The 9932-nt window shown below is 42.5% G+C and overlaps 1 protein-coding gene across 1 annotated transcript; it reads right to left on the bottom strand.

Annotated features, from left to right (window-relative positions):
* Positions 1-1496: 1496 nt before the first annotated feature.
* Positions 1497-7611, bottom strand: LOC147879886 (kinesin-like protein KIN-5D). Its single transcript, XM_087371376.1, has 23 exons — positions 7443-7611; positions 7175-7304; positions 6903-7064; positions 6433-6770; positions 6177-6315; positions 5971-6068; positions 5731-5887; positions 5561-5630; positions 5389-5465; positions 5133-5186; positions 4975-5055; positions 4753-4864; positions 4568-4654; positions 4304-4479; positions 4054-4215; positions 3798-3905; positions 3400-3558; positions 3206-3289; positions 2905-3110; positions 2723-2824; positions 2503-2612; positions 2209-2360; positions 1497-2066 (listed from the first exon to the last, which is right to left on the bottom strand). Exons 1-23 carry the CDS (start codon positions 7547-7549, stop codon positions 1809-1811), a joined length of 3129 nt encoding a protein of 1042 aa, XP_087227502.1. The 5' UTR covers positions 7550-7611; the 3' UTR covers positions 1497-1808.
* Between the last annotated feature and the right edge of the window lie 2321 nt (positions 7612-9932).

Below are 9932 nucleotides of genomic sequence, written 5' to 3'. Positions count from 1 at the left end.
GACAAGTGCACGAGATATTAGATCTTTGCATACTTCATTCAATAAGGCCAGGTTCAGACTAGGTCGGCGGACACGAGTGCTGTCAAGAGAATGCAAGACATGTCCACCGGTGTGGTCGTTCACACCACCCAACAGACTATTTATAAAAAGTAAGTAGCTTTTATTGCAAGCAATGTTAATTGACTTAGTGGAAAAGTTCCTAGGTTTGAGCCCCTCAATGTGGGTTCAATTCCCCACTCATTGGCTTTTTTTTCCCCTGCCCACAAGATGGGCGACCTTCACCCCACGGACAACGTCTCCTTCTTCAAATGTCCGGGCCCGCGATTGAGATTGGTCCACGGGTGATGGCGCCCCTGCATTTTGGATTGTGGAGCTTGTCCGCCGGCTTAGTCTGAACCCGGCCTAGTTGGCTCGATCTTAGGTGCATAGATCTCCACGAAACAATCGTTGTAATGAGAGATTTTTTTCATCAATAATTTTTGAGTGTACAGCTGATCGCCATTTCTAGTTGGCTCGCTCTTAATAGTAGTGCGTATGGTTTTCCATGCAACAATCGTCGTCATGAGAGATTAACAGAGCAAATCACAACGAATGGATCACAAACAAGATGGTGAAGGGGCATGTAATTGCATGGTTGCATTGATCATTCCTCAGCCTTATCTGAACGCCCATCAACCTTCAAGAAGATACAAAAAGATTGCATGCGACAGGCTGTGAAAGCCATCACGTAAAAGGCATCGCCTTCATGTTGTGCATCGGGGTACAAGGAGTCACAATGAACAACCCTCATTGAACATCAAATAGGATTTCGGAACAGTTGCAACTTGCTCTTCACTATATGCAGCCCGAGGAGAACAAAGAGTCTATGGGCGGCATGGTGCAAGCAACTAGGGGATGGAAGCTCAATGAGATCACTGTTACAGACGACTTCTGATGTGATCTCATTGGATCAGGTCCTCAGGCGACAGAGCTTGATTAAGTCAGTCTGAAGGATACTGTGGAGATGGTGAAGTGGCCAATGTGACAAAGTGTTGCATGGAGTTGCATTTGATCTGACCAGGCAAAGCTAAACATATTTCATTGGGTTCTTGCCTTGCCACTGTGATTTATAGTTTGTCTACTATCAACGCGATCCGATATAGCTGTTTACAACCTCGACGGTACCTGCACAGAAATGGTATCGCACTGAAACGGTATAAACCAAAATGGGCAAAATGAAAGGATCCAGATATTATGTTGAATGTTTTTAGACACAAACTTAAGACCCTGAGCCAATAAAAGAACGTTGGGTTTGGGGGAACAGGAGAGGAAGTAATAAAGCTAGATACTTCAAAGGTACATGACTGCGAATCCTGGCTGGTTATAAGGAACCGTTGTAAGGCCTACCAAGTTAATTCTTATGGAAGGTCTGGAGTCAGCAAAAAAAGAAGAAGCAACAATGGCTTCAGAATTAAAAAACAAGGAATAGATAAGAATACATTAAAAAGTAACCTCTACAATGTGATAGAATACCCGTCATTTACACTTTCGTTGCATTTATTGCTGACAAGCAATTGATTTTTGTGCATCTCTGTACACGGGGTTCTGCGGAAGAACCTTGTAAAGGACTCTTACCATAATATAGTCCTTTTCAGCGCTCACTGTTCTTTCCCTCTCTCTTTACAAAGCAAGGAGAGGTGCAAACTGGCATACGTAATAGACACCAGGGAATGAGGATAGTGGCAATATCCCTTGCAGCCTTGTACCCCCATTGCAATGCTCCTTGAATGAGATGGAAAACATCCAAATTTCGCTTCCGGTCGATTAGTCTAGTTCACTGTTGTAAGGGGTACACGATTGTCCTTTAGAAGTGATGATTCTGCAAAGATTGGTATTTTTGACTCTTTCACAACAGCCATGCTTCTTTGACTTGCAATGCCCATCTCAGAAAATGTGGAGTAATTATTTGTCTCTCTGAACTCCTGCAATAGGTTCTCAATGCAAGGAGCACGCAGTTCTTCGATTGCCACTTGGCTGGGTACATCAATCGACCTCTTTCTTGGAGTTGTGCATGTTGGCTTATCGTCCTGAAACATAAATTCTTTCAGCACATCTTTCTTCTAGAACAGGGTTGGTGAAATCCTTTTCAGATGGAGGCAAACCACATTATTCTAGGCTTATATACCAAGTCAAACCTTTTTAAAAGAAGATAACACTAGGGTTCCATACCAAGTACTCTTGATTGAGACAACGGTCTGCTTGAATTTGGATGGCTTCTGTGCCAGTACTGTGGCAGATCTGAAGTTCAGTTAGAGCATGAGATTGGGACGCCCCAGCGGATAGCATTATTGCCATAGCATCCTTATCCACATTTATGGAACCTATACACAATGTGTGTTAAATCAATCACATTGCATTATACAACAAATGACTCTTTAAGAGCCTACGCAAGGAAGAGTACTCATTCGCGAACTAGGTTCAGTGGCTGACAGGTTCAACATAATGAAAAGAGATTTCACTTACTTTTGATAGATTCAAAGATAGCACCACCACCACCCTGAACATCAGATTGTATTGAATCACTCAATTGCTTATGATTAGAAATTAGAAGGCCATTCCCGTATATACCTTCCCTGCAAATACCCAAAATGAATCCACCATACCCCATTATTATGGAATGAAATTGACTATGAAATTCTGAGATCTCAAATTATTGTGCATGGATTTAAAAGCAAAACCATACTTGACAATCAAATCAACAGCCAGAAGATTATTATTTTCGAACTGTCGAATTGACTCTTGAGTTCTATACCAATCATCTCCTGCTTTAGTAGAAGCTTTCACACTGCAATGAACAATATACAAATCAATATGCATCACAATATTTCATGAACCAACAAAAAGAAATTTCACAGATGTGCTTACCAGTGTTCTACACTTTCTTCCAAGAACCTTTGTTCAGTGGACAAGCTGATAGAAGCTTCACAAAAACGGCTCTCTGCCTGCTTCATGTATGATTGCCACTGCCTTTGTGACTCTGATATAGCCTCATGAATTTTAGCCATGCCTTGTTGCAGCTGGATTGAGTCTTTGGTTGTGGATTCACGTAGAAATCTTATCTTTTTATTTAGCTACAGTCATAAAAAACAAGAAGGCGTTCTTGTCAATAAAACATGTAGGCGTAATCAACCCCTCATCTCAACAAGGGAGGGATAATAGTACTTACAATCTCTGACTTGCGAGCACTTGCAGCAGCCACCATTTCTGCTATCTTTTCCATTATCATATGTTCTTCTTGCTTAGATTGTTTCTGAAGAGTTCATGCAACAGTCCCCAACATTGGGAAAAAGCTTATTTGCAATGAAGTTGATTTAATGATTAAAATGTTCCTTTATTTTTTTTAGAAGCCACAATAATCACCTCATAAGTTTCTTCAAGCTCAGTGAGATTACGCAAAATGTCATTGTGACTGTCAAGAACCCCTTTATCGATCTCAGCTGCGTTTATTTCTAGCAACTCATAGACGTTGACTACCACTTTTGAGATTTCCCTTGAAGCCTCTATGCCTTGCTGAGCTTTCTACAAGTGGCATCATCCAGAAGGTGGAAAATGGGAGAAGATTAAACAAGAGACATTGGCAGAAAGCAGCACCAAGATTTAACCACAAAAATTTTGGAAAACTAGGAGCTCAATCTTATCGTTCTAAACAGCAGAAGTTAATCTTGGTGATTAGGCGTGGCATCCCTGGATGCAGCACTGCATAGAATGCTCATATGTAGATTAAGCCCCAGAAGTTTGAAAACAGAAAGAATGACAACCTCCTGCTGTTGACAAAAAAACGAAGATATTGCCTCTTGCTGCTTTAAATGTGCCCTTAGTAGGCCCTGGAGCACGTCTTCAGCCTCTGCTACACATGCTGAGAGAAGCTGATGATTATAACAAAACAAAGAACCCAAAGTAAGAGACATGTCTGAATGTGTGATCGGATATGGCTGGAAGAAAAGTTACTACACGTACGGCTGAATATGTTTGAACACGTCTAGATTTAACAAGTTGTATACTGTCAGCACTGACCTGCTCCAGAGCAGAACCATGAGCAGAAACAGTGGTGTTCAGTTTCTCGAAAGTGGACGTTGAGTTTTTCTCATAGGAGTGCACCAAGTCTTGAAAGCATTTTAGTCCAACACCAACGATGTGTTTCATGCTTGAGACTCTCTCTTTTAATTCGTCCATCACCTAGTACATTTTATTAGATTAAAGGGAGGTCTGAGGAAATTTCCAGTAATATTGGATTTCCAATAACCACAAATGTTTGACAATGTACCTCATTCTTAGTGGCCAAGAAGGACCGCATGTGCTGCTCCGTATTTTGAAGCTGTTGCTGCTGCTGCTCAAGAGATGCTGTGACAGAACTATGCAAAGCCTTCAAGTGCTGACCAAGGTCCCCATGAAAAGTCTGCACTATGTTGTGATTATCCATCTCCAGTCTGTTTTTGCTGTCTACAAAGACAATATCTTTGTCAAGGTTTCACAAACCAAAAAAGTATGGAGCTATATTGCAAACTAATCCCAAATCTGCAACACATACCAAGTTTCAGATGGAGCCCTGTAATGTCATTTACAGAGCTGTCTAACTCAGTTCGAAGATTCCTTGCTTGCTCAACCAGAGCATCCTCTACATGACACATGAGATTTGAGAGATTTTACAAACAAATTGGGTATGAACAAATATTTTCCAAATAGAACCCTGAAAGATATTAAAAAAGCGTATACCTGATTGCTGAAACTTTGAAATAATGAAATCTTGTTCTTTGATAAAGTATTGAGCTTGTCTAAGCCTTTCTTTTGTGTCAGCCAGTGTGTCTTGAGCTTGTTCAAGTTTTCTCTGTAATTGCTCAGCAAAACAATTCATGAGAAAGGAATGCTGAAACAATTTCTTCTGCAATTAAAGTTTTGTAAATAGAGAACATGAGAATAAACATGTCTTGAATGCACCTGCGCGTTCTCCAGTTTAAAACTTAAATCTCCACACTGTCGACTCTCTGATTTGAGTGCCTCTTGCAAACCATCCAATCGCTGCAGTTACAACCAGACTGGATATCACATTATTGCACTCACAAGAATGCCCACCTGTGCGTATTCAAAGAAATTACCTTGTCTTTGGCTTCAATATCAAGCTCCATGTGTTCTATTCTCTCTGACATGGCCTGAAATAATAGCAGCAGTTGTAACTATCGGATTCTATCCCTATGCACCGCATGATACCAGTCCAATACACGCAGATCCAATGCAAAACCTTTAAGGCTTTTTTCATCTTACGTATGGTATTATGACATTTAACCCAAGAAGACATTTTAACCCAAGAATGCACACAGACTTGGACGGAAGAACAAGCCCAGTGCGCAATACCTTTTTCTCAGCTTCCTCTTGAAGGAACCGTTCCCGAGGAAGATACACCCCATTCTTTTCACGAGCAGCATAAACCTCTGTGCCAAGACAAAAAGCTGTCAGTCGTGGACACTATCAGCCCATGAATACCAGTTCATTTTTTGGTATCAGAATGATATTCTGTAAAGCTTACCTGCTTTCAATCTTTCGATTTCACTATAGAGGTCCTTGATTAATGCAGATTTCATCATCTTTTGATTTACCTTTTAAAGACCAGAAATACCACCGAGTAAGGTTTTGAGAAACAGAGCAGATGATGATCTAGGAACATATTATGTAAGCTGGAGTGTGCAAGTTAAGTACCTCCGGCTTGTTTCTAATGTTCTTTGCACGGTGGGCATAGTCAAGAGTACTGAGAGTCTCTTCCAAGCAATGAACAGAAGGGGAGACAGTCGCAATGATGCAGGTCTTAGTCCTGCCTCCCAGTGAATCTCTTAATAGCCTTGTGAGCTTACTGTCCCTGTTCATCACAACGTTGAGCTTGTAACATGTTTAATTAAACTCACACAACCACAACGTGACTGAAGGGACCATAAGGCGTACCTGTAAGGTATATGACATAAATGCTCCACGAGAGCCGTGATGACACGCCCAAGAGTTAACAAGCTTTTGTTGATCTCCCCTGCTTCTCTTGCTCGTCCCTGGCAAAGCAGTCCATAGAAAAAGATTACCTTCCACTTCTTTCGTGAAATGAATTGAAGACGCTAAGCAAATATAATTTAGCCCAAGTGTCCTTGAAGCATACGTACATCTCTAGCACCTGACCGCGAGATATTTTCGGAGCCAGCCAAGTCTACCAAATTGAGTTTGCCACACTTGATGAGGTCCTCGCCTTCAGATGTGGCCTCCTTGATATGGATAGTGACCGAGAAAATGGAATGGGAGCGGCTTTAAACACAAAGAGCAAAAAAGAGGGACGGGGAAAATGAAGATGGACGTTATAGCTCAATGCCAAAAGCCAGGAACCGCTTATCGCTTGTCAAAGTCATAAAAATTGATGATTACCTGCTCTGCTTATTCAGCAACGTTTCGGCTGTACGACGCTTGGCAGATCCTCGTTCAAGGAGATTATATATCTCGTTCGCGTTATAAACCACTTCTTCTTCAAGTCCCCGGACCAGTACTCCGCCCTTGCCGTCCTCCATAAGAGCAAGAGGTTTCCGTTGTTTATCGTCCAGTGGCCGAGAAATTTCTTCGGGAGCCAACAAGTCCGTAATTTCCTCGTTGTATAACTCTAGAAAGGTAACTTTCATGCTGTACTCAGCGTTCTGGCTTTCCAACGTATCGACGATTTGCTGGACTGCTCGAGGGATGACCCCTGCGTCCATTGGCATCTCTCCATTCTACAAAAGAGAACATTAACGAGCGATTAAAAAAATTGGCAGTAAGATTGATGTCGTCCGAGATCCCGCAAGGAATTACAGCCATCCAAGGATCTTTGGAGGACAAGCAGCGAGAACTCTCTCGATGCATACCTTTGCTTTCCGTCCACCACCACCTTCCATGGTGTAAGTTTTACCGGTCCCAGTTTGCCCATAGGCGAAAATCGTGCAATTAAATCCCTCAAGCACTTCGTTAACGATAGGAATTATGGCTTGGTCGTAGAGATCTTTCTGCTGTGCTTGTGGACCGAATACCTGGAAAATCATGAGGAACAATTAGCAATATGAGAATCGTAAGCGTTCGGGGCAAGCGTAAGTTTCGTAGCTCATTGCGCATCGGATGAAACAAGTGAAAGAAGAGTTACTTTATCGAACGTAAACGTGCGATCAATTTGCTTGGCAGCGAGATTCAAGTTCACAGTGACTTCTCGCCGTTGATCATTGCAGGAAACGACTTGGGGAGCGTTGGAGCGCAATTCATCGTCGTTGAAGGGTCTGCGGTAATTGGCAAACACGGAAAAGCTATGAGAAGAAGTTGCATTCTGCACGCAAGCACTGATCCAAAACAAGTGCCAATGTATCAGCACCGGTGAAGATATCGAAGGTGGAGAGGGAGGAGGGGAATGTGGCCACCTGCAGCGGAGTAAGACCTGGACGTTGACGCCCTTCTCCTTTTCTTTATCGGCGGAGCGAGATGCGACGGCGGGGCTAGAGGGGAAGAGGGAGAAGGCAGGGGCCATGGAGACGAATTGGTTGGCGATGGCAAGGGAAGCGAGAGCTAACAAGGAGCATCAGGAGCTGCTGCTGGCAACGAGGAGGGAAACAACTACAAAAACAAAAGGGCATATTTTGCAGGCCTCGTTAATTTTTTTCCCGGTCAAGTTGTGACCGTTAGACTCCTAACTCAACTTGGGCCGGCCGCCGGCCCCCGTATTGTTGCCTTATTGGCTGCATGTGAATGTGATAAACCATTTCGCATTCATGTGACCTTTTTGCAAATGAGTAATGTAATGGCGGGGACAATGTTCTTAGAGGAGCTTCCCGCGCCAATGCTTGCCTGCTATGACGAGCAATTCAACGCCAACGCTTGCCAACTTCGACGCGCGTTCCTCTCTGTCACCATTACGCCTGCTCAACGTGCCTGTGTCTGACCTCACCGGTCAAGAAGGTTGCGAGGTACATCTTCTACACCAACCTGTGTCATCAACCCGTGTGATCCATTCTACGCATCTCCTCCCACCGTTCTACCTTTGAGCAAACATACGTTAGCCTCTGTTGATTAAAAGCTACATACATACTACGTACTTATGTTAGATTTATAAGCTACATATATTGTTAGATATATTTTTTGCATCACATTGCAGGGTGCGTGGGCAATGCAGTAGGCGTCTTCGAAGATCGTTGGGTGTTCAACCGAGCTTGTCCATTGGATTGGAGCCCATGGAATGGAAAAGGAAAGGAGTATGCCATGGTACAATACCTACAGTACACGTAAGCAAGTATCTAAGATCTCCAACTGAACTTTTGCCAAATTGAATTCATGCATGTATATTGAATTTTGTTGTGGTTTTCCCTTTCTAGATCATTGGGTACATTGCAGGTTTGCAACATTCGATAATACATAGAAGGCACATCACTTCCATCTTGAAACATGGGTAAATTGAAGGTCTGCAACATTTTCGAATAAATAAAAGACATATAATTTTAATCCATAAACCTTTGTTGCATGAAAAGAACAAAATGCTTTACGTTCTAAAATGTAGAATCAATTGTGTTGTCCACACCACGATAGTGAAGCAACCCCCACCCACCCCCCCCCACATAAATGAAAATTGGAGTAGCTTGCTTGTGGCACGACACAAACGAAAACTCCTTGGCAGAAACGAAATTCACGAAGGACTCGATACAAGAAAAAAACCCCTGGCACAAAGGAGGGCCTAAACACGCGCGGCACCCTTGAACGATAGGGATGGCACAGAGCCAAACTGGTTGTACGCACCATTGTTTCTATCCTTCCATATCTTCGAAGTGTCCGCTTGAGTATTTCTCCAACACTAGACTCTGATTCCCGTCAAACGTGTGCTTGCTAATCAGGTTTGTAGGTAGGCACAACCTTGAGTCTTCAAATCATTCCTTTGTAAATCTGCAACAAACTCCGTCGAACGGTGCAGATAGTCGCTAATAAGTGTCATTTTAGTCATGTACTATGTCAGATCTTGTTCTGCATGTGGTATCAATTTTGTGGTGACCTGTTAAGTTTTAAATGTTTAGACATATTAATACTCTTGGGTGTGATAAGAACTACCATGTAATCACGGGAATGCTACTGACTCTAGAAGATGCATGTTAGCTCTTGTTGTCATCGCTCTTGGAAACTGAAGGAAGTGCTAGCAAGGTATGCATGTATGCATGAACCACCGTGTAGAGAACAGCTGGCCATCATACGACATTGTAAAGGTTCTGTTTGGATTTTTGGCAGGAAAACTTGTGTTAGTTGATCACATTTGGGACAATTCTGTAATGTAATTGTGGGCTGCAAATCTAGCACCTTGAAAGATATATTTGCCTCCATAAAATCTTGTCTAGAGTGCGTCATCTTTGTGAGCATTTAAACTGAAGGTTGCGCATTGTATCCAACCAATCTCTGTGTTGTGCCTCACAATGGACTCTCCTCAATTAGTGATTATTGTTGTTGATTGAAGGCTTTTGTGAGCTTGGAAACTGTTAAGGTCTACCCAAAAAAACCGAATCTACAGCCATCAAACTACTAATTGAAGGCTTTTTGAGGCATGTGTAGCAAGAGTTACATGTGTTGTAGTTGCATTGATTAGATGTGTAGGCCGGTATGTCATGGCTAGATTTGTGATCATTTTGGGTGACATGATGTAAGTTAGATTATGAGAGTGGACTATTCTAATGAGCCATGTCTCATACTTTATGCAAGTTGACAAAGTTTTGATGACCTAGGAGGCAGTCCTGGTGTGGCAGGACTGGATGTAGCTTACAAGAATCTGTTGAGTTCATAGAGGGGTTCTAATTCAATCCTCATTCAAGTATCCCATTCATTTCTGTTGCAAGTTACAATCCACTATCAAAGTCCTTTGTTGAAGGTGCAGGGTGGGA

The sequence above is a fragment of the Dipteris shenzhenensis genome, chromosome 33 (genome assembly GCF_047967505.1).
Source record: "Dipteris shenzhenensis isolate YYH24624 ecotype China chromosome 33, Dip_SZ_1.0, whole genome shotgun sequence".
NCBI lineage: Eukaryota > Viridiplantae > Streptophyta > Polypodiopsida > Gleicheniales > Dipteridaceae > Dipteris > Dipteris shenzhenensis.
Note: the sequence above shows the minus strand (reverse complement) of the source record. Positions and strands in the feature narration are given on the sequence as shown.

Bases quoted from the DNA above. Each gene is read 5' to 3' on its own strand.
- LOC147879886 (XM_087371376.1), bottom strand. From the start codon at position 7,549: ATGGCCCCTGCCTTCTCCCTCTTCCCCTCTAGCCCCGCCGTCGCATCT. The intron at 3,290-3,399 runs GTGATTATTGTG...TGAACTCTTCAG, and splicing joins AGCTTGAAGAAACTTATGAG to AAACAATCTAAGCAAGAAGA. The intron at 2,613-2,722 runs GTATGGTTTTGC...GGGTATTTGCAG, and splicing joins GCTGTTGATTTGATTGTCAA to GGAAGGTATATACGGGAATG.